The sequence below is a fragment of the Cuculus canorus genome, chromosome 9 (genome assembly GCF_017976375.1).
Source record: "Cuculus canorus isolate bCucCan1 chromosome 9, bCucCan1.pri, whole genome shotgun sequence".
Lineage (NCBI taxonomy): Eukaryota > Metazoa > Chordata > Aves > Cuculiformes > Cuculidae > Cuculus > Cuculus canorus.
In genome coordinates this window covers 13,705,481-13,732,114 of record NC_071409.1, presented here as the reverse complement: position 1 = coordinate 13,732,114, position 26,634 = coordinate 13,705,481, and the positions used below count along the sequence as shown (strand labels likewise).

Genomic DNA, 26,634 nt, shown 5'->3' with positions numbered 1-26,634 from the left:
CGACCTTCTGAGCTGCTTCAAAATATGTCCAGATCTCTATGAGAGGCTGAAAATGTCCAGCTGTCTGGGAAGAGCAGCCAGGTGCTATGCACACTGCCAAAATGAGCCAAACTGTGAGCCATTTGCATTTGCCAGGCCCAGGCACAAGGGCTGATAAGGACTCTGGGCAGTTGGTGGCCTCTTTTGAAGTTTTTATGGAAATTACCTTGCTAGACTCCCCTTCCCATCGGTGCCTTGTGAGTGAGAAGAGAGACCTGCTCCACGCTATTACTACTCATTACAATTATGTGGTAGTTCTTTTTTGAATTAATTATGGTTTTTCAGGAGTTATTCTTTTGGTGTGAATTGTGAGCTGGAGACCAACTACGTCTTGACTGCGGTACTGCTAGACGTGTTTAACACTAAAAGCAGGAATCACAGGCTCGGTAATCCGGGCTGTAGGAGACTTGTACTTAATGTATCCAAGGTACCACGGTGTACTCAGCTGTGCAGAGTTAAGGTAGTGTAAAACTAAGGATCACATTCATCCTTGGAGGCAGAAACAGCCCAGCAGCATCAATTCCAGGAGCTGCCTGTTGTACTTCACAAAGCACTCGGAACATGTGATCCAGGCACACAACATTATCTCGGCATGTGCCAGGTGAGGGGACTGGCCGAAACCAGGAGAGCAGGTCTGAGTCTCCAGGTGGGAATTGCCCAGCCTCCCTGTGCTCACAATGTATCGGCCCTGGCACCCAACCCATGCTGGGAAACTCATCTCCAGTTCCTGTGGAGAAGCAGGTAGAGCCAGGATTTCATGAGAACAGCCATTTTTAGAAGGCATTTCTTTTGCATGAGTTTTATTGCCTTTAGGCTGAAATCTACCAGGAAAGTCAAACTCTTCCAGGCTGTTGAGAGAGTACGCAATGCATGGCCGCTCTTTCGAGAAGCCAAGCCTGCAGAGGTAGCAGTTAGTCTTGCCACAAGCATGATAGAAGGAATCAAACAACTTCTGATGTGTCACTAAGAACAAGCATGAGGTCTCAGCACTGTACCCACAACAGCCTGGTGCCTGCATGCATTTCCCAGGCTAGGCTGGTTATTCCCACTAACTCACGGGCGCACACTGAAACTGAGTCCTGGATCGAAAGAACGTGAACCCAGGCTCTTACTCAAAGGTTTAATGCAAGGAGAGGACTCTCCTGCTGTGTCTTTGGTTAAGGGTAGCTGTAACCAAGGCCTAGCCCAGAGCCAGGCTAGCAGTGGGGACCACAAGTTTGCACTGGACCCTGGCCCTCCTTGCCCATTCCCTGGAGGTATTTGCTCCCGTGAAAGTTGTGCAAGGGTTAGCACAGCCCTGACAGCAGCAGCAGGAGGGGATGCAGCCACTCTACAGCCCTACTCTCTGGGCTACATCACGTGCACACAAGCCTTGGCGTGATTTTCCCCTTCCCAGCAGAGCTTAGTTTGGATATTTCTACTCTCCTTACCCACTGATGGCAGGCTACGAGACTTAATGTTTACTCCAGGGAAAGGTGCTTCTTAATACTGCACCTCCACAGACCAGGCAGAGGAAGCAGCGTCCAGCAGCAAGGGAGCCCGTAACTTCAGCTAATAAATGCATTCTTCATTTCCAGCCTCTCTTCCTTGAATGCCATTTATCATAACAGAAGCTGCTTGGACTTGGCCAGGGAACAGCCCTGCGAGTTTACAGGATTCACAGTTCACAGATGTTAGGAACTATCAGGCTCAGTGTGGGTGGAGAATGTCAAGTCTGAAATAGTTCCCCTGCCACCCTGGCACAGGCAGCAAAGAAAATGTTTCCACATGACATTCTTCGAACCAAAATTTCCCATAAGGAAAACATGGAGGGGGAAAAAATAAGAAGCAATTGCTGTCATCTCAGAAGGCTCCCAGCTTTTGCTCTGGAGGTTGGTGTTTGTGCTGACATAAGCACAAAAGATGGACTGTAGGTGATATGTAGGGCAGCTCTTTCCCCTCTCTCCAAATACACAAACATATACATCTGCTTGAAGACGCAATCCCACTGGTGCGTAGATACATGGTCACTATTTTTTCCTGCTGGAATCCATTTTAATTTAGCTCCTGATTCATATTTCATTCTCCAAAACCACAAAACCAGGATAGGTTTACAGCCTGTACTATTTGGAAGAGCTACGGAGGGGGCAAAAAAAAGGGATAAAACATGTTGCTTTCCTGAATGATTTTCTGTGTCACTTAAAAAAAAAAAAATAAGAAGAGGAGGGGGAAATGGAAGGACAGGGAATGGTAGCCTTCTATCCTGGCTTTTATTTTCCTTCTGGAAATATTTTCCTTCAGGAAAATAAAATCTGCTTTTCATCTTCGGTAGTTTGTTTTGATAGACTTCATTTTGCTGGTTTTTCTTTAGGCTTTAGTGGCCTAAAAAAGACAGGATTTCTACTTACTACTTTTCTCACTTTTATTTTTTCTTCAAGATATTTGAAAATATTGGCATTTTATGTGGAAAATATATATTATTTACAGAACACAAAAACAATGAAAGATTTGTATATCATCTCAATTCTTTTTGGAAAAAGGGTGCAAAGATATTGAAGGAAACATTAAGACTTGTGTCTGATGGCTTTCTTGGGGGGAGGAGGGCAGGAAGGGGGGGCAGAGGAGTTAAAAGTTCAGAGTTAATTTTAATTATGGAATTTCCCCTTATTTTGTCATTCAGCCTTTGAAACTGTGGCCACAACAGACCGTTCAAAAGGTGGCAAGAGAGAGTGAAAATTTCCCCAGGCAACTTTTCACAGGTACCAGCCACAGAGTTGACAAGGAAAGCTTTTAAAGCACAATGAAATTTACCGTGGGCACTGCACCCTGCAGAGGAAACTCCAGCCATCTGGAGATGAGGATGACCAGCGGCCACAGCAGTCTGCAAAACCTCAAGAGCTGCCAAAATTAAACTGTGAAGTCAGGCAGGAAGGCAACCAATGATGAGTGAGATCAGAAGTTCAGAGATGCCCCAGATGAGCTCCAAACAACAAGTGTGGCCGTCATACACCAACATTTATTAAGGATGTTGAGAGGAGGGGAAAATATCTGTGCAGAAGATGCCCAGCTGGTGAGGAGGGACTGGTGGTGATGCTCAGGTCACTTGATGAATCCCATTGGCCAAGTCCTTGTGAGATCCCACCCATTCGCAAGTGTAAAATAAATCTGTAAAGTTGTACCTCGTGTACCACTTGACCTTATTGCTTTTAGCCTACTAGCTTTAAATCTATTTATTTATTTTATTTTGGTTTGTACCTGAAGAGGGGCTCAAAGGAAATGAATTTTGAACCGGCACCTTTCACCACCTTGCAGTACTACCCTGATCCCTGCATCCAGCGGTGAGTCTCTTGAGCGTGATGTAACTGTCTCCTATCACAGGTTTGATCTGAGTGTCTTGTGTAATTGTTAACTTTTCTGCTATCGTCCGGTGGCAGCTGGGCTGCACACGGAAAAAATGTGCCACTCTCTTCATGCTCAGTGGAGCTTACTATTATTTTTGGCTTTCTAACATGTTACTGTTTAATTATAGGCATCCGTTTAAGATATCTCCCTTTTCCTTTTTGGCATTAGAGGAAAAAAACGTATGATAAATAACATGAAAGCTGATAGTATCTTTTCCCTGTATTTTGGAGCCGAAGGTTACTCTGTGCTTTGGGTAGAGCAGGAATTGCTTCAGCTTTCTGTTCTGTGTTTATTTGTTCCTTTGTATAAAAAAAGCTACTCTAAAGAATATGAGCTTAACTATCAATCTCTGAGATATAGGAATTTAAATGGTAAATAAATAATTTAAAAGTTTAAAAGAAAGAAGTGCCTTGTAAGGGTGAGGAGTTTTCCAAGAATGTTTTTTCATTCTAACAGCCAACCTCAGACCCTAACAACCACTCTTATTTTAGCTTTGTTGTTACACTGAGTTTTATAACTTTCCAGCAGATAAAAGAGCATGTCCGCACGAGGTGTCATGGTATCACATTGTCAGTTTGTTTGTTTCTCCCAATAGAAGATACTATATTTAAGCATGTAAATGACATGTAGACGGTATTTTTCCAGTCGTAAAGTTTGGAGAGGTGAAATCTTCCAAGTGCAGTCAGTTGTTGATCTACTTTAAGGCTAGTTTCTGGCTGCGTTTTGAAAAAGCCCTGGCTGATGTCTCATGAAGGCATTTGATCCCCAGAAGGGTTAATTATTAATTCTGCATCCTCTGCAGTGTACTGGGAAAGGCTTCTTGTGTTGTATAGCTGTCTGCTGAAGAAAGGGCTTGGCCACTGTCACCCACAGCATTACTGGCAGCTTTGTGATCTCTTCTTTTTTTTTCACGCTATCATGATTTGTTGCAGTGTTTGTGGGGTGTTTTTTCTCCTCTTAATCCTCTGGGTGCTCAATGTCACTGCTGTGCGACAGTCCTGGGGAGGAGTGTGGAGACCTGGCAGTGAGGAGAGGCCGCATTTGGGGCCAGCGGAGGGGAAGGAGGGGAGGGGAGCTGGGAAATAGCACACGGTCCTTGGCTGCGCTGCGGTGACAGAGGAATGTGATACGAAGCTGGTGGTATTGGTTTCCCTGGCGAGACCTTCCACAACACGAGCCCTAGGGTTGGCCGGGCACACGCAGCCGCTCTCTGATCTCCCGCAAACCTGCCCAGCACCACTGACTGTGGTGGGGATGTGAATGTGTCCAGGAGAAGGGCAATATGAGAGTGGCTCCCATCCAGGAAGGTGGATTCAGGCTGGCACCAGTGGGGACTTTAGCAGATGGAGAAGTTTCAGTGGCTGGAAGCCACAGCCAGGCAAATTCCCAAATAGAAACACGAAACCAAACCAAAATAAGCCAAAAATGAACCAACACTGGAAAGTGTAAAAGACGCACAGGGAAGTGTACCTGAGCTCTGGGACAGCTTCCCAGCCCCTGTGAACTCCTGACAGTCATATCCCATCCCATGTCAAAGAGCAGATTCATAAAATTAGTGCTACAGCTTAGGCAAAAAACCCAGCTGGAGTAGGAATAAAAGAAAACATATTGCCTTGGCTGTGTTCTGTAGAACTTTTTAAATGGACCTTTCTCCCCTTCAGATCTGCATCCTCCAGCAAGGCAGGCCTTTTACTAGAAATGCTGCTCCTCTCTGCATGCCTCCGCAGCGTGGTGAGTTTTTAAGCGACCATTGTGATGTGGGAAGCCTCAGAACAGCTTGGAACAGAGAGAGTTTGTGACACCTCTCAATAATAGAACCTGATTGAGATGTAGCTTTGAGTAATAACGTGTCTCAGCTGTTATACATGTCTATTTACATGAGCTGAGAGTGACATTTGTCCAGTTATTAGTGGCTGTGCTCTGCCACAGGTCAAAGTCAGCTGAAATTTGGTCTCAGAGTTAATTTTCATGGTCTCAAAACATAGATGGACTTGAGCTTTAAGCTCCATTTTTTGGATATTCATGATGCGTTGGATAACATTTGTCTGACTGATTTAACGAAATTGAATAGTTTCATAATTGCTTTTATTCTACACAGTTTGAAATACTTCTGCTTTGATGTGGCCTAAGTGCTTTATATAGCTAATACCAGTGTGCTTCCCTGCCACTTTAAACATCAGGTAATAATCTAAAAAGCAAACTGATAATGTTGAGCTGAGGCATACTGGCAAAAAAACAATAGTGAAAAGCATTTGAAACACGGTTAAAATGGGTGGGAAGTCACACAGATTTCCCTCTAGCTCAGTGTGGAAGAGGAAGCAGTAATAAATCCCAGTTGGCTCTAAGGTTTGTGGCTTAGATTTACCCTCTGCTGTTGGTTCATCTGTTAATCTCTTCACTTTGGGGGTGTCCGGCAGGCAGACAGCGTGGGAGCCAGCTAAAACATTTTCTCTGTCAGGAGGTGAACATAGATCTCGCTTAGGAGCATTAATTAATGTGCCATTATAATGCTTGTATACTTACTGCCTGTCATTTCACAGCCATGAAACTATGTGCTACCGCTACAGTATATCCAAACAACCCGGTAATTCAGTGCTATGGATGAGGAAAAATAGCTCCGTGCCCAGAGTCCTAGTGCTGCGTGTCATTGCTTAGGCCACCGCAGCCTGTATCTCAGCAGCCCAGCTCTCCTGTTTAGGCTATTTATTTCTTTTTAAAAGTGGGTATCAAAGCAAAGCACCCTATGCATCACACAAAAGTACAGATAACTCCGCTGGGGCACAGGACAGTAGCCTCCTCCTTCACAACTTCACTTGTTTCTGTGGCACTGGAGTTCAGTGCAGGAGCTGCAGCCCAGCTCAGAGACGGGCAGAGGGGTACTGGGCACTGACAGGGATTTACATCCCCGTGCAAATGTGAGGGATGTAAATCTAGCACGTGAGTGTCTGAAGGGAGGTTGGCAAGGTAAATTGTGAGAGTGCTTTCTTCTTAAACAGAAGATGCTAAAATTCAGCAGTAACTGAGCTGAGTAAAAATCTCAAAGTTTTTCTGCTTCTGACAAAAAAGGGATTTGCATTAAATGCTTGAAAGCAGTGATAAAGCAGGCTCAGCACTCTGGCTCGTGGGCCTGGGAAAGTGCTGCTGTAAGGTCAGAAGCACCTGTGTTGAAGCGCCAAGTTGCTGACCCCCATAAATTACCTATTCGGATGGTACTGTGAGGGATCATTCTGTGGTGCAGAAAACCCAGGCTAGCTCTGAGTCATAAAATGAGCTAACTATCTGAAACAGACGGGATTTCCCCCTTCCAAAAAATGCCCACCTAGCTGCAGTTGAAAGCCACTAGCGTAAGATGAAGAAGGCACTGTAATTATGATCAAAGTCCAGCTGTTGAGAGCTATGTAATTAGTTTCTCTCTCCAAAGCCACTTTTTTTCAGCTAATGCCTGGTTGGGGGAGTGATATTTACTGATAAGTTACTTATGTTCTTGGAAATAATGGTTATTAGGCTGTGCTTTACCCAGGAGCTGTTTTCTTTTGAGGCTGTTGAGAATGCACCTGCTGATGCACTGGACTGTAGTCTTGCCTCCTCTATTCACTGCTCTCCCCATGCCCAGGTGAATTGGTGGGCTCGGGACTTCACACTGCTGATGTGTTGAAGGCATTCACTCTGGCTCAGTCCTCCCTTTGGAATGAAAGGCCTCTCACACAAGCTGCTCTTTTCTCTTCCTTTTTGGCTTTGTATTCTCAACACAGTCTCTCAAATCTCACTAATAATAGAGGCTCAAGGAACAACCCTGAAATCCTCTGCTCTCTGCAGCATCCGTGCTGGAAAACTGGTTTTTCAGACATGGACCTGGGGTTTGAGGGGTTGCCAAAAATAAATAAAAAAAAAAAAAAACCAAACAAAAAACCCCCAGCCAGGTATGTAGAGAAAAACATATTTATAGTGGAGGATCAACGACACGCTGTCAGGAACAAGTTGTGGCATGGAAGGGAGGAGAGGGCATGTCCCATGGGTGCTGCATCTGGATGGGTATGGTGATCAGGGTTTCAGCCAGCCAGAGCTCCTGGGTTCAAAAGGATCTCTCGTTGGGAGCACTCTACATGTCACTTCACCTTTCTTCACTGCTTCCCACATGTATCAAGCAGGGCTGGTAAATGGACTGCAATTATCAGATAGGAGTCTTTCCCATTTAATGCTTGCAATGCAGCATAAAGGTGAAAAACTCACTGGTACCCAGTGCTCATCATTACTAATAGGCAGTAACGAAACAGCAGGTTTCCTCTCTTTGGGATGGGGAGAGGCACATTGAGGCAAAGCGTGTTGGCTACCCCTTCTGATCACAGGTAGCAGAGCGCTGTGCCCCTTCAAGGTTGTGTATCAATGCTGGCACAAGCAGCTCTCCTTTCACTTGGATATTAGCTGGGTGACATTGTGATAGAGCTTTGCTTAAGCTGTCGTAGGGTAATGTCTTGCAGGAGTGTTTCATCCTATGTGCACACTGCAGAATCCTTGCATTTGGGCAACAGCAAGCTTTTTCTCCTTCCTCACACTATGCTTTGCTGAAGAGTAACTGAACTCCTATGACAGGCTGGACAAATCTCACCTGCCTTCACTTTTGAGATGGGAGCCAAAATTTGCTTTATTGGCAGAAAGATCTGAATCCAGGTAAGGAAAGCCACATGACTTGGTATAGATCTATTCATAGAAACTGCCAGTGATACAACAGGTACTTTCCAAAGACTCAGAGAGGGGCCAGAAGTTGTTCTGAGCAGCTTGTGCTGTGCTCAGAAAAGCCTGTGACTTCTGGAGGAGCACTGTGGCTCCATGCGGGAAGTAAAGGTGGAGGGGAACCAGGGGAGGTGTTTTTTATTTGCCTCAGTGAGCTCTCCTGTGAGGTGGTGGTCACCTTCATGTCTATGCTGGCACCCCGGTAGAAAACCCATAGGGGATCCAGACACACAGGGGGACAGCATACACTTTGCCAAGGCATAGCCATTCCAGCGCAGCCTCATGGGTGGGAGAGCTTTGCAGAGCAGCTCTGCAGGGAGGACCTGCTGCCAGCGTGGGACCTCTCAGCTTCCCCTGGCACCTCACTAAATATATGTGCTGCTGGTGATGAGGAAGGGAAGGATTTATCTCATCTTCGAGTTCTGTTCTTCAGTTGCTCTCCTGTTCTTATTCTGCAGTCTCATCAAAAGATGGGAACTTTGTGAAACACTGCTCAAGAGCAGTACATCAAACTGTCTTCAGTTCTTTCTTCCTAGCAGAGCCTTTGCAGTCTGTTCATTCCTGCTGCCCTCCTCCATTTTGTCCCTTCTGTACCTCTTTGCTCTGTGTCTGAGAGATGTCATTGTGCTGAGGATGTCACAACCCTTTCACAGTCGTTGCCAAAGACAGCACTTTTCTCTTTTTCTCTTCAAAAATACATAGGCCCCTTGCAGTGTCATAAAAAGATATTTTTCTGCTTGGAGGTCCTCTTGTGCTGCTTAAAGGGATTAAAATGGAACCAAATCAACTGTTTTCTCTTTTTCCTAGATCTCAGAGGAAGAATATATGAAGTCTTTCATGCGATCCTTTTTACTATGAGGAGAGAATACCTAATTCATAGGATTTTACTCAACTTCAACTTCCAAAAACATTGAAGAAATTAAAGAAGCAATTTCTCAATAGCTCATCTGTTCAGAAATATTTAGGGTGTTCATGGTGCATGTTATAAGTATTATCCCCTGCTGATCTGCATGGTACCTTCTAGTACAAGCCAACTTTCAATGGCTCCTCTCAACAGACACAAGTATTTCTATCCTGATACAAAGCAGACTACTGCTACTGCATAGCAAACCATCTTCCCACACGATTTTATTGCTAAGTCTTCTCCAGTCAGGTGTTTGAATGCCACAGGTGGCTGATATGATAAATACTGATGCACACAAGCAAGGGGAATTCGATTAGTGCATGGAGCTATAAAGAGAACATCCACCTCTAAGAATGAGAAGGGGGAAACCCTGCAGCAAGTGATCAGAGGATCATTAGGCTCTTTGAAACATAAAACTTAGTTTGCTTGCAAACCCTTGCCCTGGAAGGTTCAATGTCTGTCTAGTTTTGTAATGTTGACATGCACCTAAGTCAATGCACGCTGAAAAAATGCATGGAAAGAAGCTTACGGTGTACTGGTGAACTGGATGCTGCAAGCTGTGTATTGCCAGCAGTGTCTACCTATAAACTTGGAAGCAGAAGGCAAAAGTCTTGGGGCAAAACAGTGGAATTGCTTTTCTTGCTGTCAATGAGGTCTACAAAGCAAGTATGACAACTATGAAATCACAGTTCAGCTGGCTCTGAGTGTTAACACTTTGCATTATGTGCTCAAATATCATAGGATTAAAAGTCTTAATGCTAAACAACAAAATTCCTTTATACAGTCTTCCAAGTTTGGTTGGTTATATCTGTGAATTTTCCTCTTAAAACACATAGGCTGGAAACTTTATTCCTGTTTTAGGTAGAATGGGAGGCTCTGATGTATTCATAGCACTCCAGGACCTACTGCTTTAAGATAATCACAAGCAAAAATCATAAATCACATTAAGTGTGGCAATGCATTGATAAAATTATAGGGAGCCAACCCTGTAATTTCTTAATGCCTCATATAGCTGCAAAAGCAAAGATCCTGTGAGTGCTCAAGGTAGCATTCCCTTACACACCAGCAGTGTTTCTGATAAACAGTTCACTTGTTCCTGTCTTCCAGGACTATAATCTGCTCTTAATTCTTTGTCCTTCAACTGCCCTGTCTTGCAGCTATTTTGTGATATAGAGAAAGGTTTTTGCAAGTGCTCTGATTTTTGAAAGAAAGATTCTCTGCCCTTGGGCTTAACCATAGCTATTCCACCCCAGAGTAGCTACATGCTGGAAAATGCAGCTGGCATGCTCTGTAGCAGAATACTTTATTTTCCCATAGGAGTGTCACTGGTGGTAGTGGTGGGGAATGGAAATTATTTTTTATGATGCAAAGCACGTAAGATTTAGCAGGTTGACTATGGGCGTAACAAGTCGGAGTGTCAACCAAATTCATATTACAGGAATCTGCACCTAACGTCTCTTCTGCTGGTGTTTCTGTTTTGCATTTTAATTATTTACTGAAACACAGGATGCTGCTGTTTACAGTTTCCTGCTTCTAAAGACTTCTGTGGACTTTCTGCATTATCATGATGATTTATGTTCTATTTTTGTAAAATTCAGCTTTCTTGAGAGAGTTTGTGAGTGGGAATTTTGAAGTCCCCTGAGCACTTCATAAAGAAAAGAATTTGTATAACTAAAGACCGATGCAGCTTTCATAAGAGTGAGTCCATTAGGGAGTCAGGAGACTTACCTGGCTCAACTCAAAATGTCAGGAGCCTTTTACAGTAGATAGTCTGAGGCCTTTGTGTCCTAAATAAGAATCATGTCTCTCCTCTCCCTACCTATATTTATATGACTAAATGCCCTGTTGTGCATAGTATCCCAAGGCTGAAAATCGCTGTGGGCTGCATGATTTCTCTAGCTTTTCTTCCTCCTGGTGAGGGCCATGTTGAGACAGGTGTGGGATGTCCCCTCAGCCGCCTCTCCCTGCCTCCTCCTCACTGTGGCCAAATTCGGGGAATGCCTGTTCTGTGTGAACTGGGACAGCAGCAACTTGCCACCTGCTGCTTGACGTACAGGGGTACGCAGCACCTTCCCGGGGGTCATAGCTGCAGGACCCCAAGCACTTGGGCAAACAAAACCTGTGAGCAGTTACTGAGACGACTCTGGCAGAGACAGGACCAGATTCTGTCATAAATCAGAAAAATCTGCTCACATCTCAGCATATTTAAAAGAAATTATGTTTTTGGCAGCGTGCGTTAGCATCCTGGGGAACGTGTCCTTAATGTTATTGATATTGATATGTCATAATCAGGACAAAGGCTGTTTGCAGGAAAACCCTCTGGAGGGTTTGGGATGACATCAGTGCTTGGGAAAGGTTTCGAGAGTCTTGAAACTTCCTTACCAGGAGAAAAGAGGCAGAAGCCCCCTAACTGTCTCTGCTGCTTGCTGAAAACATCTCAGAAGTGGTGTCTGGCACAGGAAAATGAAAACAGGTGCTCAATTTAACTTATTGACAAGACCAGATCTGAGAGCACAGCCACCTGAGCACCTCGGTCTTGATCTACAAATTTAAACACAGCAGCTCCATCCTGGAGCCATGAAGGGCAATCAGACACCTGGAGATTTGAGCTGGGATTATCTGGTGTTCTGAAGCCGCGGTCACATGTTGCAAGTCTCCTCTTTCTTCACTAAGCCTCCCCGCAGCAGGCTGAATGAGGCACACGCGTCTTGTGGTCAGGAGCGGCTGCATGCTGCACTGAGTGTGGAGCTGCCTTGTGAGGACTGCATGTAACTGCTTCATATCCAACAGTAGAGTCATTCTGTCAGTTCCCATACGCTATACTTCCTTGCATATCTGCCACTAAATAGAGAATACTGTTCTTGAAAAGTCCTATTATCTGCTCAGCTGGACATTATCTGTATACCACGGTCTGGAGCATGTAAATCAGCAGTGTGAGAGTTCCTCAGATGACACCTCACCCCTGCAATCTCTGGGAGGAGCACTGAGCCTGAATTCATCTCTGCAGGCATTGCATGTGAGATGATGGTGGATTCTAACAGTGACTTTTCAAAGAGGTATGAACTAATGCATGATTTTTTTCTGGTTTAACCCTGTTACTCTTGGGGAGAAACACTGCTCTGGCTTTGCTCTCTAGACTATAACACCTCCTTTTGGCACCACATAATCTCATTTTTATTGTGTTAACAAGCAAGCCAATCGGGAACCCCAAGCGACCTCCCTGGCAGCTACCCGGCACAGTGCATGTCCCTGGTTTGGGGGACCAGCCGTACCCATGGTGAACCCTTGACTGGGGAGGTTCTCTCGGGTTTGCTTGGTGACGTGCTACCTGTTGCTAGCCCTTGCTCTGGTGGCTCACAGTCCTTAGGAAGAGATGGGCTCAGGACATTTGGTAGTAGACTGGACTGTAGGAAGCTCAGCCTGGACCGTGAATAACTTAATTAAGCTCAACAGTGCTCACAGTAATTTCCTCTCCTGACAGCCTAGAGCTCAAACCAGGGCCACATCTGAAAAACGTGCTTGCATGACGATAAAGGATAATACACAAACTAGAATAGCAGTGTGGGTGTAGCCAAGGTGTTCCCTTGCTGCCATATCCTGACTGCAAGTGAAATTTTTCTGTTGGGCTTGTTTTATTTTTTCCTCTAGCTCTGGCCTCTTTCAGAGCCTTGTAGTATCTAACGAGAGCCAGTTCCTGACACCTCAACTGCCTTTCTGAAGCTTTGATGCACTTGACTGAATTATTTCACCATCTATAATAAATAAATTAATTTTTCATTCTGTGTTGTGGTCTCTGTATTGGTTTAATGGAGGTAGACTGGTGAAACTTGAAAGATGTTCGTTGTACTCAACACTGCAAGATTTCAGCATGCAGTAGTCAAGTGAGACCCATTTCCTGTGGGAAATATTGAAAGCAAGTTTCTTGTAAAAAATAGACAGCAATGAACTGCTGTAGATATTGTTATTGGATAAAGGCTGTGCTCCCAGGAAAAACACTGATGAGCAAAGCTCAGAAGGAGGAATTTGACTCAGCCAGGCCCCAGGGAAGTCAGATTTCTGGCCACTGCCTCTTCAGAACTTTTCAGTTTTCCTTGTTATATATCTAAAACCTCTACAGAACATTAGTGATAGTGTAATAGTTGCATTTTTGTCATGACCGTCTTCTCTTGAAAATCACTTCATCTACTTTGATTTATTAAAGGCTGTTGCTTTATTTTCTTTTAGTACTCTCTGATGCTGCAGAGATCTGGATCACTGGAAAGGACGTGGTTAGCTGTTTTAGGTTGGTTTGGGCATTTAACACTTGCATCCAGGCATGTGCTGCAAGCCATTACTGATGGTAGATGAGAAGGTCATGGGGTGACTTGGGGTTTGGCAGTCCCCCCAGAGGCACAAAAGATGGTCCCCATTGCCTGTAATTGTAGCTGCAGCTGGGTAGTAGAAGTTGGCATGTGGTGGTGGGGCTGGAGATCTCTCAGCAGAGATCTGTGCTTGACCTCTCCACCAAGAGAACAAGGCATCACTCAGTTTGTCTTCCTGTAAAACTACCAGGGTTGGCAGGCTGGCTGCAAAAGTCTTGTGCAATCTTTGAAAGGTAGACCCAAATGCATGTTCTCATCTGAGTTTCTAAAAAATGAGCAAATAATGCCTATTATTTAGATGAAATTGATTTTTTTTTAATGGACTAAAAAATGTTTTGTGGCTTATGAACAGTTTGCCTGTAAAGTTAATCTTATAGTACTTATTTTTGGACTTGGCTCAAAAATACCTCAGAATTTTGAGGGCTGGGCCTGGTTTTTCCGCTCATGTTGTCTTTGAGAAGAGTTTCTCACTTAGTGCTCTAAAAGCTCTCACCTCTGCCCAGCAGCTCTGACTCCTCCCTCTCCAGATGGGCACTGCTTTTAGCAATCGCTGCAAATAGGTTTGGGGAAGGAATCAACTGGAAAAGTGAGTGACAAAATAATACAATTGCAACTGCTTTTTAATTGGTTTTGGTTTAAATGTGGGTTTTTTTTCTAAATGGATGGAGGCTTAAATTTTCTTTTAATATTTAAATTTGGAAAGTCTTGGGACCATATTTCCCTGGAGATGTACTGGTTTCTATGTACTTTGGCAGTTTGGAAACAACAGGCTTCTATGTACTTGACCAAGTTCGTGGCACTGCTGTACCTCAGGAGCGGAAAGGCAAAGATGGACAGGTCGCCCAGAAGCCAGGGGCTGAGTCGGGTGTCCTGGGCTTTGGGCTTGTTGCTCCCAGTCTGGGTTTCCCAACGCAGGCTACTTAGGCTCCTGGGTGGTCTTTTGGAGGTTATGAGGGATCTACACCCCAGACTAGAATGCACCAATCACAGTGGGCAGGTGGAGAAATTGCTGTGGCGGTTCTTTCATCTTGGCCAGAGCTCCATCTCTCTCTCAGCCCATTCCGCAAAAGAGAGTGGGTGTCAGGGCTGAGCAGAGATGGAAGGGGTCCCCTTAGCTGGGAGAGGAGGTAGTTTCCAAGGATAGGTGAGAAGGTGGTGTCCAGGGTTAAGCAGGAGATAAGAGAGGTCTGTGGAAGTTCACAAGATGCTGAAGGAATCCTTGGAGCTAAAAAAAAAATAGGGGTGACTTGCTCCAACAATTAGAGGATGATGCCCCTACTGCTGGTAGAGAGATTAGTTGCTCAAAGAGCAGAGGACAAATAAATGCTTCTATTATTTAGAAGCAGCTGATAATGATGACATGTAGACGTGATGAGGTATGGATAGGAGATGCAGTGGCTTCCCAGGCTGTGGGGGTTACTGATAGCACTCTGAAATTCTGCTACCAGAAGTCACTCCCAGCAGTGTGCAGCCAAACGCTGCCCAAGCTGGGAGCCCCTCAGCGTGATAGCAATGGGAACAAAGAAAAAGCCTTCTCCTCCCAAAGGAGCTCCGCTGTTAGCTCTGGAGCAGGGCACTGGTGTGGGGCTCAGGGCTGAAATGATACGAGGGGCCACAGCAAATCTGCAAATGTTGCATCCACTGTAGCCATAGTCTTACTCAAGATGACTCTAACTGAAAGAAGACAATGAATGGAAAAAATCCCCCTTGTGTTTTGCAGTATAGTGAATTAGGGAGATCTTTCTGTGTAGCCAGTTTCGGTTTCCTTGATATAGGTCAGTCTTGCCTGCACACTGAAGGCTCAAGTAAAGAGCAACCAGAAAGCCATACCATCCCTTCCTACCCATTTCCATTCAACCCACACAAATAAGCTTCCAAAAAAGAAATCTGTCACGGGGAGATCAGGATGCACTGTTACAGTTAACTCTAGCAGAACACAGTGTATTTATAAGCAACGCAATCAGTATTCCTCTAAGAAAGAATTATTTTAATTCCTCTAAACATCATCATATATCTCACAGTTGAAATAGGACACGCACTGTGTCATTTGCCTAGAGAATAAGAACAAGTTAGTAGTCCTCCCTAGGCTGTCCTCAACAAAGAGTACCATCATAGAGCCCTTCTCTGCTGTCACTCCCAGCTCCTTCTTGTGTTCCCTATATCTCCTTGGTTGGTGGCTACTTCTGCAATCAGGTTTCACCCTTTGGGCTGTCAGCTGCTTCTGGTTTCTAATGCACACCCTTGTGCCACTGGACTACTTTTCTCTCAGCTGCCCTTCCTCATAATCCATGCTGCTGTCCACATATTTTTTGGTGAGATATCAGGTCTGGGAAACATCTGAAAAACATAGGATATGGGAAAAAATGAATGGACATTTGAACCATAGGTGGAAGTTATATTCCATCTCAAATAAAAATCCTGTGTGTTGGTGTTTGCTATTCCTTATATCCACCCTTCAAAACAAATGCATGCATCAGTCTTCTTCCAGAGATATTTTCCAGGACTAACACATAGGAGCAGCATTACATGGAGGGAAAATCTGAGGGTTTTTAAAGAAGTTGCTGGAAGTTTGGATTTTAAAAAGCTAAACCTGAAAGCTGGGCTGGAAATCTAAAGGAGAATAAACATTAATACTTGTGAGCACAATTCATCAGGACCTGCCTCTGCCAGGATAGGATTCAGTCTTTTTGGGGGCTCATATGAGCCAAGACCTTGGAATACAGCATCAGGCTGAGAAAGAAACAGGAAAAAGTGTTTTACAGCGCTGTTCATGCCGGGAAGCGGGGCTGTTTGTTGATGCAGTAGATACAGAAAGAGGCATAGATAGAGGTGCAATACAGATTCCTGAAATTCACAGCAATCTCCTCTCTGAGGGGGTTGAAAGCCTGCGGGTCTATCATCCAGCTTTCATTTTGCACACACACACCCCGTTTATGGCAATGTACCCGTTTGATTACCAAAGGTCCCTTACAGGCGCTTCCAGGGTGTGCTTTACTGGCTGAGGGTGGCTGCTGTGGCTGGGGGGGACAAGCGTGCCCCACACTTCGGGGAATTCCAGATGACACTGCCTGCCAGGCACACATTTGTCCTGTGCTGCCAGTCCCCGCTTCCTTCTCCTCTTGCACAGCTGTGAGCTTAGGTAGCGATGTCTACAAATCACTGCAGTGTTAAAATGCAGAGCCGGGGGAATTCCAGGGGGATGAGGGCTGCCAAGTTCCTCGAGTTTCAACAGTGCAGTCCAAAATGGAGCCCCTTCCCCACTCAAGAACTAAAACTACGACTAACACCACGATTCAGACAATTAAGTGTGATGCTCGTGAACTTCAAATTGTTTGCTTACTGTTGCTTTTGATACACTTTAAGGTGTAACTGGAGAAGGCAAGGACAAGCAAATGGATTGGGATTGCTGGAGCTGGAACTGAGGCTACTGTATTCTCTGCTCTGTGACCTAATTCTCTAACCATCCCACACCCCCTGACCGTTGAAGGCAGATATACTAATCTATGCATGAATTAAGGGTTGCTAAGTGGTTAACTGCTTTAAGATCCAGGAAGAAAGATTAGTTTTTTGTCTGGGCATCTGGGTGTAAATTCCACTTCCACTCTGAGCTCTGAGTGTGGCTTAAAGCAAGTCACAGCATTTTACAGCCTTGATTTTCACTCCTGGACATCAGCATTTTGGTGCCTGAAGTGTGAGAGATTTTTTACTCTAGGAAGTGCAGTGCACACTCTACCTGAAGAAATTAAGTTTTTTTTTAATTTCTCTATCTAGACACCCAAAATAACGAGTTCCTTTTTGAGCAGCACCAGACTCAGACTCAGGTGATCGAGGTTGTATTTCTGGCTGCACAACTGGCTTGCTGAGTAACAATGAGTAACTCTATGACCTCCTGGTGCCTTAGTTTTCCCTGCTAAAATGGGAGTAGTTATACTGTCTTCCTTTGTAGAGCACTTTGAGGGCTATGAATAAAATGAGCCATATTAGATATAATTATTTAGGCATTATTAATTATTCTTTGTGTTAATTTCTATAATGTGGAAGTGCTTGCTTCATAAGAGATGTTCTTCTCTTTGTACCAAGGCTTCCTACCTGCTAGTAGGTCCTTTAGAAGAATACTTCTTGTGACAAAATAGTGAAATCTGTAGCTTACAAAGAAAGGATTCCCTGACTCCATCTGCTTGTCCACTGACCGAGGACTACAGACCTAGTGACAGAATACTGTATACCACTGATAGACATTTGGTGGGGAGAAGCAGAAAGCAACTTACTATAACCGACAACAAGCAGAAAAAATGCTCCAAATCATTTTACTCGTCCCTTCTGTGAAATAATTCTTCTCATAAGATTTTACACTCTGACTTTACACCAATATCAAGCCACAACGTTTGTCATCACTGAGTTTTCAAGAGTTTGTCCATCGTGGAGGAGAAACCACCCCAGAGCTCCAGATTCCCTGGGAAGATAAGGAGAACTGGAATCGCTTGGATCTCTTGAGACCCAACATAAAAGCTTTATTAATTTCTGGTTTCCCCATAAACTCTATTATTCACTTGGGGGAAGTTCAGAGTGTTGAAGCTCTAAGCCTGTTTTGGATGAAAAAAACAAAGAAAAACATGTTATCTCTTGGTTGCAATAGTATTTTTTATTTTTGGAAGGAGGTTGCTGGACTCACACATGCACCTCAGTGGTTCTTGAGCAGCACCCTGCATCAGATCTGACCCTGTGTTAATGAAAGCAGGTGGCATCTGCCTTTAAGATTACAGAGGAGGGGCTGTGTATGCTCTTTATCAAACCTAGGTCTTGCTTTTCTCAGGAACTTGTGTTTATTCACTAGTGGTAAGTCAGGCCTTACTGTTCTGGATTTAGCTCTTTCTGAGAAAGATTGTTTGCAGTGAAAGGTGGCTTTTTGAGTGAGAAGCATTGCTGCATTGCAATAATTGAGTTTAATTGTTTTCTGTCATTACTTCTGGTGTGGAAAGTGGTTTGGTTTTTTGTTTTGCTGCTTTTCATTAATGTCTTCTATGTGAAGGTAGAAAGGTGGAAAATATGGTGAAGAGTGGAAGCACATGCTTGTAGTGAGGTAGTAGGGACTGAAATGTCGTATTTTCTCTCCAGTTTGCCATTAGTTTATGTTGCGCTGGGCCAAGTAGTCGGGGCTTTGTTTCCACAGGCATTGAGACCCTCACCTTGAGGGACGGGCAATACCAGTGCAGATGGGCGAAAGCTTATGAAAGGCAAATGTTGTGATTGGCAGGGCTTTTTTTTGTTGTTGTTGTATGGTTGTTGGTGGGGTGGGTTTTGTTGGGGGTGCTGTGGTTGTGGCCTTTAACATTCTCAGCCTTCTGTGCTTTGTGAGCACAGCTATAGGGGCATGTTGCTCCATTACTATATTTTCACAAAGATCTCCCTAACAAGCATGATGGTAAACTGAATCAGCTGGGATGCAGTCCCACTCTGGGGGGCTGTAACACAGCACTTCTGGCTAAATGATCGGGAGATGGCAAAACAATCAGTGTGCCTAAGGCTTCAGCCTGCTGAGTGAAACTGGAAAATGCTTTCACCTGGAGTCTGGGCTGCTCTTGCTTCAGCAAGATAAATAGGATGGGGTTAAGCTAGAGCGTAGTGGGAGTGTATTGCTGGCTGAAACCTGTCCTGGGATTCAGTGTCTCAGGAGCAGTGTCCCAGAGTTGTGGCAGGAAATTCTGTACTCCTGGTGAGGTGCTGCTTTTCAGTGAAGATTTAACCTGTTGTTTCTGTTAATTAATAATTCTCTGGTGGTTTCTAAAGGAGGAAGCTACTGGATGCATTTTGTTATTCAGTTTGCAGTTTGGTGGGAGCTGTAAATCCCAGGTTCCAACCTGGCACAGTGCTCTTTGCCAACTATTTCAGCAGTTAATGCAGGGAATTAGCTTGTAGATCTAAAGCAGAGGGCAAGCTAGACAAGACTTACTACTGTGCTTTGTCTTGCCACAGTTGGTACTTTGGTATAACAGGTTGTGTTTGTTAGGGTTATCTCCTGCGATGCACTTTGGGATGAGTTGTTGTGGGTGAAAGGGTTGTTGTTTAAATGTTTGTTAATAAAAAATGTTGCTGCTGGGTGCAATTTGAACAATGTAAACTCCTGATATTTTGTGATCAACTTGAGGCACTCGGATTATTTGGCTGAAGCTAGAATGTTTACTGGTGTGGGAAGAAAAACAGTTAGCTAGAGTAGTGGAATTTATGCATATATCTTGCTTAGGCTTTAACTGTTATTTTCTTGTGAATGTATGAATTTGGACACTTAGGTTTGCTGTTAAGCAGACAGAGGCTGCCCCTCTATTTTGAAGGCTGCTTGCTAAGGAAAATCGCACTAGGTTTAGATTTTAAGATGACAGGGAAAAAGACAATTTAGCTTGCATGCAGTTTTGTGCTGAACTGAAGTTGGTTTTCTAGCAGCTTGACAGCTCTTTCCCACCTGAGAGCAGAATACATCAAGCTAAGTAAAAAGGAATGCTGCTACCTCTGTAATGCTGTAGCCTTCTCACAGGTGCCTTGCCAAGGTTGGCCACCTAATCCTGCAGCTTCCTTCGGAAGTAAACCTTTATGGGTTATTATAGAGAATGTTAAAGTCTCTGAAATTCTTCTTCTATGAGAGTTTTAACCAGGGAGCTTCTTTTAGTTGGTACAGGGAAGCATGTCTCTTGGCCCATTAGGTAAAACGTGATAATGCTTTTCTTAGTAATAGTAATCCAGGAGCTTGGTTGGGTAGAGGGATAAAGATGACACAGCTGGAAAATGCCTTTCTCTGGAGAAATTTTCAGTTGTGTTTAGTACAGAGATGCACTTTGTATCTTTAAATGGTGTGACTCCAACAGCTCTGATAGCTTCAGAAGTGTAGAATAACAAACATGGTTTTATCAGTCTGTGCAGCTGGTATCTCCTTCACTGTAAGCTGTGGGCACTGTGAATTGTGCTTGGTGGGAGTAGGTCTATGAGAAGTGGCTTCTGCTGTGCTGCTGAATGGTACCAAAAGGGTCAGACCAGGCAAGGCAGAACTGGTTGCTTTGCCTTCTGGAGACCTAGGACTTTGTGCGCTGGCAACAAAAGCCGGGATGTATCACAGCATGCAGGAGCCTCACTGCACTGAGACTTTTTGAAGGAAGGAAGCTCTCTGAGGAAGGTCTGTTTCATAATATACCTTTTTGGTAAAATTGGTTCCTCTATACGTGGTAATGAAATAGTGTGGATGGTTGTTGTCACTACCTTTTGCACTGAATTCCTAAAGAGTGATTTTTAGTGTTTAAGTCAAGGGCAGCTGTGATAAGTAGCAAATAATGACTAAAAGTGAGCGCTTCGGTGGTTTGGGAGCCTATTGTGGGGTTTCTCTGCCTCTTCCTGGGAGGTCAGGATCAAGCACAGGCTATCAAGTAGTTCCTGGGATCTGTGGGTTTAGTGGCAGAGTGCATTGAGGAGAACGCACTCCCTACTGATCTCCTCTAAAGCTTATGATGTCATTGATTCCCGGTTTATATAGCAGGTTTGAGGCCAGATTTGTTTTTCTGGGTTTCAATATGGCACTCTTGAAAGTGTCTTACCAGACTGAAAGATTGAAAGGAGTAATTTCTGGTACTTTGTGGGATCACTGCTGTTCTCTGAGGATTTGTGATTATTTATTCACACATACTGTGGGTATGTGCTCACATCTGTGAGCCAGAGCCGTTAGCTATGACACTCTGAGTTTCTTGTCTCTGGCTGTTCATGAACTTTTCAAGAATGGTGGGTTTTTTGTTAATCACAAAAAGGATGAGCAACTGAGGTGATAGTCTCACCTATTTTGAGGCATGCTGAACAACAGCTCTCAGGGCTGAAACCACTTTGATTTCCATTAGCTTAGGAAAACTGCTCCTTTCGAATAGTATTTGCTTCTGTGGGCAGTGGAGGTGAGGAAAACCATGCTTTTGCAGACCAGAGTTATCCTCAAAACTTAGGAGGCCGTAGAGATTTGGTATAGAGAGCTCGATCACTCTCTGACAGCAGCCAGAAACGGATACTTCAGCAAAAAGTAGAAGAAAAGAACAACTGTACTGTGATCCCTTCTCTGAAACGCTATTTCTTAGTTATGGCAACTTCATAAATTAGGGTCTTCCATGCAATTTGTTTAGACCATTGCATTAAACAGCACCAAAATGTGCCAACCCAAATGTTAGTCTAATTCTCCTTTGGAATCCATTTATAGTCTTGGCTCCTGCCACAGCTATTCCCCTGGCAGGGAGTGGGGCTGTTCACTTGTGTTGTGCTGAAACAATTTTTTTATATGAAAATTTTCCAGGGTGCGCTGTCCTTGTAGCAGGAAAGGCAGTCACCTGCCTCGTTCTCTAATTAGGTTGAATGAAGAAATTTTTGTCAACAGCAAATATACTTGAGAAATTCCTCCTGCCCCCCACCCCTTACATCCCTGCAGCCGTTGAGTATTTCAACACGAGTGTAAAAGCTGCTGCGTTTGAATTTAGAAATTGGCCAGTGGGATGAGAATGTGCAGCTGTGGAAGGCGCGAGTGCTCCGGCTTCATCGCTGCTCTTCTTGGGCCCACCTATTTCTGTGAGGCTTGTGGGAGCTTAAGGGGATAAAAATGGCCAAGGTAATTAGCAGATTTGGTGGAAATCAGCTGGTTGGGCTCAGAAATTGTTGGAGGTGAGAAGTCAGTAGACAAGCAGAGATGATCTGATGTGATGGAATTTATTTCCATAGAAAATAAAGCAAAAAAGTTTTTTTTTGGTTAATATTGCTATTATTATTTTAAATACTTATTTTAGTCCAAGACCTCAGCTGCAATGGCTGGGTATAAGAGTCACCTATATCGTCCAAGGGCATGCAATCTAGACAGGCAACCAGCCAGGGACAGTGGAATCACATACTGCTTAGGTGCTTCACCTGCTGCCAAGACTACCTGCTTTGTATGGAGAGTTGATTATTGCAGGGTAAAATGGAAGATAGCTGTGTTTTTTTTCACTCTGTGTTTCTTATAATGCAGTATCCCGGTGGACTCTGAGGGGCATTTAATTTATTGGGGAGGGTGGACAAATTCTCTCCTGTCTAAATACAGCATCTGCAGCAGTGAGGAATGTGTGGTGTACAGCTGTGAATGTTTCAGGCATTCAGTGTGCCTCCTTTTTCATACAATAGCTTCTATTTATGGGTTTTCATCAAGCTGGGCTCATGCATTCAACATATCCTTGTGTGTTTTTCTTTTTTCTTTTTTCTCCTTTTATTTTTTTAAGGTTTGTAGAAACTCCGAGCCACTTCTCCTGGAAGGAGAGTTACTACCGATCAGCCATGTCCCAGAGCTCACAGCCCAGGGAATTCCTCAGCCCAGAGGTGCTCCAGCATATCTGGGACTTCCTGGAACAGTAAGTAGCACTTGCGTGGAACCTGTGAAAGGTGTTTTGGGACAGGATGCCTCTAACTAGACTGTTCAGGGGTCTGGTGTTGAGGGTTTTCAAGTCTTCTATACCTGTAGATAAGAAGATGTGGGTGTGAGACTGTGACAACTTGCAGCTCTTGAGCTCCCAAGAGGTTCTACATTCAGGATATGGGGAACAGATGCAGAGATCAGCAGTGACACTAACTCTCTTCTAGACCTTTGGTTGCTGAGCTGACTGCTTTCCAGCACATGATCACTTAAGATGTATGATTGGCATTTTCCCCTCAGGAAATGGGGTCATTACTCTGTCCAGGCTGCATGTTTTCCTCTTTTCCTGATGCAAGGAAGGGAAAGGAGTTGGAGATGGTCCAAAGTTAGTCATAACAGGTCAATTGAAGGAAATAAAACAGACTCTGTTCCCATTCCTGACTTGCTGTGATTGATGCTGAGACAGTTACTGCTAGAAATCCTCTGGGTTCTGTCTTTTTGTGACTTAACTTCTGCATTCTTACATCATTTTTCTGGTCAGGCAAGTGAAATGCTTCTCTAGGCCTTCTCCCCTTTGAGGATTGCTGTTAACATAGTAGGTGATGAGGTAGACACCTCTGAGTTTAGCATATAGAGGGGCACAGAAAACATCTTGGCCAATTTTAACATCATTACTCTGTTCTTTTCAGGCCAATATGCTCAGTTCAGCCCATCGATCTAAACTTCATCGATGACCCATCTGAAAATGGACCTACAAACAAAATAGAGATTAGTATGGACTGTGTCCGGGTGCAGGACACTGACCTGAATGACCCAATGTGGGTGAGTAATGAGAAGAACTTCCTTAACCTCTGGGAGCAGACAGGGAGTTTTTGCAGGACTTATTCTTGCTGTGTTGACCCGGGGCCATCTTCCCCTTCTTGGTGGAGGAGCTACGTCTGCATCTTCTGACCAGGGAAATTCCTTCTCGTTTTGCCTGTTGTGTCACACCCACAAAAGATGCTTGACGGCGTGGTTCTGCCAAGTGACTCTGGTGGTGGTGAACAGAGGTTCTGTTCATGTGACTAAACTGTTCAGTGTGTGAACAGTGAAAAGGAATCGCTCCTCTGTGCGTCCCTGGGGCTGCAAGGACGAGCAGGCTGCCTCCTTTCCTGCTGCTCCTCTCCTGCTACAGCAGTGGCTGGAGAGAGGGATTAGGCAGCTAAAGATGCAGAAGAGCTGAGGAGTCTCTTGCACTTGCCTGGCTGCTCAACCATCCCAGAGCTCTCCCTGTCTAGATCTGGTTTGTGTGGTCTGGGGATCTAAATAGTTCGTATTCTGGGAAGAGTTGCAATGTTGCTGACCAAGGGCACTGTATTTTCTTCTCTTGAAGGTTGGATATGAGTGAAAACTTGGTTTCAGACCATAATTTTTGGTTTTTTTCCTCCTGGGTCATCAGAAAGACAGAGCTGGAGTTTTTGTAACAAGTCTTGGCCATGGTTGTCAGAGCAGTATGGATGAAGTCCAGAATGCAGAGGAGGCAGGGGTGGCTGTCAGTTTGTTGCCTTTGGCACAAATTGACCAGCTTTCTCTTAGCAATAGCTCCTGCGAAGAAGCGAGGGGCTTTTCTTGTAGCCTCAAACAGGAGGTATTTTAGGTGTTTAAGTTTTTTGTGTCCCGTCTTTGTTCCTCCTCAGCTTTGTATGCTTGGAGATAAAAATTGTATGTGGCTTGAAATTTGTGTTGGTATCTGTAAATCTTCTTGCTTCACTGTGTTTCCACCCTGAGGAACTGTGTCAGTTAATGCCCTTACTAATCAAGCACCATTTTTAACGTGCCCAACCATAGTGTGTTGGCAGTCTGCATCCTGGCAGAGTTTGTAACCTGGAGGTTCACAACTGCGAGGAAAGAGAGCCCAGGTGCCAAAAGGTTTGACCTGTTACTGCCTCTCTGGGCTGGCTGCGGGGGAGACTGCAGTGTTCTCTTCCCTTGCAAGATTGCAAAGGGTAAAAAGGTCGCTTTGTGGTTGGTATGTCCTCAGCTAAAGTGGTAAACTTACTCCAAGTGCACAAGGAGAGGTAACTGATGTCAAGTCTTCCTGTCTTTTGATTCTGCATTCAGGTCGGGTGCAGGGGGTTGGCGTGCAATCAATATCTGGATCTGAAAGACAAATTTTGGGCTTTTTCCAACACTGTAGCACAGCTCCAGTAAAATGGTGCCTCCTCAATATTTAGTCAAAAATATTCTCTGTGTTTAGAGGGGTGCTCCTACTCATCAAAAATAAGTGGTGATATTCTGTTTGAACTATGTCATCTTAAAAAAACCCAGTTTCCAACAGCTTAAGGTTGTTAGCAGAAACTTTGCTTCTTCCATCCCTAACCCAGCACTTGTTGCACTGCGTGCTAGTGAACCCTCCCCATCTTCGGTTCCCGTGAGCTATCTGCAGAGCCCTGTGGCAGCTGACAGGCTCGCTTGAGGCCCTTGTTCTGAGTCTCCCTCTCCTGCCTGTGATACACTGAAATATTGGTGGGAAATCCCTTCCTCTTTTTCTCTCTGAGCACTGCTGAAGCGAGTGCTGAGGCTAGGAGAGGAGGGCAGGCAGCTTTTGCGGTGTAGTTACTCCTTGCTTACAATAGGTTTGATCCTAGCCTTCCAGGAGGCATTTCTGAAGAGGCTGAGGTGTACCGTGACTTTTCCTTAAGAAAAGAGTTTTCATAGATATGACAAGCTGAAGGGGGAGTGGGGAAATTCCATCCCATCCTCACCCTTACTGTAAGACAGCGGCTCAGAGTACATTAAAGTATGTACATTAATAAATGTTCCAGTTTGTCTTCAGTGGAAGACAGCACCTTCGCTCAGTTGAGTGCTGCACAAAAGCCTTTACAAAGCAAAATATGCATCGCAAACCTGTGCAAACAGCCTGTCTTTTAAAAGGAGGAAAGCTCTTTTTCATCCCCTTACCACCACTACCACCTCCCTATAAATTTGCAAACATCTCTGACGGGTGACAACTCCCCCTTGCAGAGCAGCCTGTGTTTGCTTTGCTGTTTCTGGGGCTCGGAGCGCAGCAGCTTGCATTGGCAGAGAATGTGTAGCCTGGGGCAAGGTGTTTGCTGTTTGTCGGCTTTAATCTGAAATACCTTACAACCCTCTTCCCCTCCAGCTTCTCTTTTCCTTTGGATAGCTGCGGGGCAAGAGCTCCCCTTGCACCTGTCTCTCCTGTAACCTCAGCCATGTCGCTTCCAGACACAAGGTGCCACACGCAGCTGATTGCAGCGCGGAGTTGAAGAGGGCAGATAAACACAAAGGAATGCAGCAGCAACAGTGGGGCCCTAGGACATGAACAGTGAGATCCAGGCAGGGTGCTTTTTATTATTAGATTAGTCTTGAGAGAAGAGCAAAGCCAGGTTTTTCTCCAAAATGTACCACCATGTGAGATTTAAATAGGTGCAAAGCAATTAAGACTGGTCTATTTAAAGTAACTCTCCTTACACGGACTTTAAAGCAATCCTGATCAGCCTTTGAAATAAACTCTGCACCTTCTTGCAAGTTATGACTGAAAAGTGAAGCTTTCAGCCTTAAAGGGTGTCCATCCTTGATCCCAAGAGTTGTACTGCTGAGATTATTTTCATTATTATTTATTTGAGGGTACAATTTCTTGCTGACAAGAAGCTGACGGTGGAGAAGGAGCTACAGTGTTCAGAGCAGCACCTGAAGGAACTGTCCTGACAACGGGCTGGAAAATGAGCATGAGTCCTGCCCTACCGAACACCCATCAGTTGTATTATTGCCTTGAAAATGCAACTGTCTTGGGAGAGAGCTGGAGAAGAAGGTTAGGTGACGAAGAA

The 26,634-nt window shown here is 44.5% G+C and overlaps 1 protein-coding gene across 3 annotated transcripts in view; it reads left to right on the top strand.

The window, feature by feature from the left end:
• Positions 1-26,634, top strand: part of TP63 (tumor protein p63) — a 253,148-nt gene that overhangs the window by 145,255 nt on the left and 81,259 nt on the right. For 2 of the 3 annotated variants that reach the window (XM_054074422.1, XM_054074425.1), the window contains exons 1-3: positions 2,756-3,356; positions 22,677-22,805; positions 23,497-23,629. In XM_054074422.1, the coding sequence (XP_053930397.1) occupies positions 3,295-3,356; positions 22,677-22,805; positions 23,497-23,629 (324 nt within the window). In that variant the 5' untranslated portion in view covers positions 2,756-3,294. Of the gene's footprint in view, positions 1-2,698; positions 3,357-22,676; positions 22,806-23,496; positions 23,630-26,634 lie in introns of those variants that run through there. The other variant, XM_009565617.2, reaches the window with a different exon arrangement.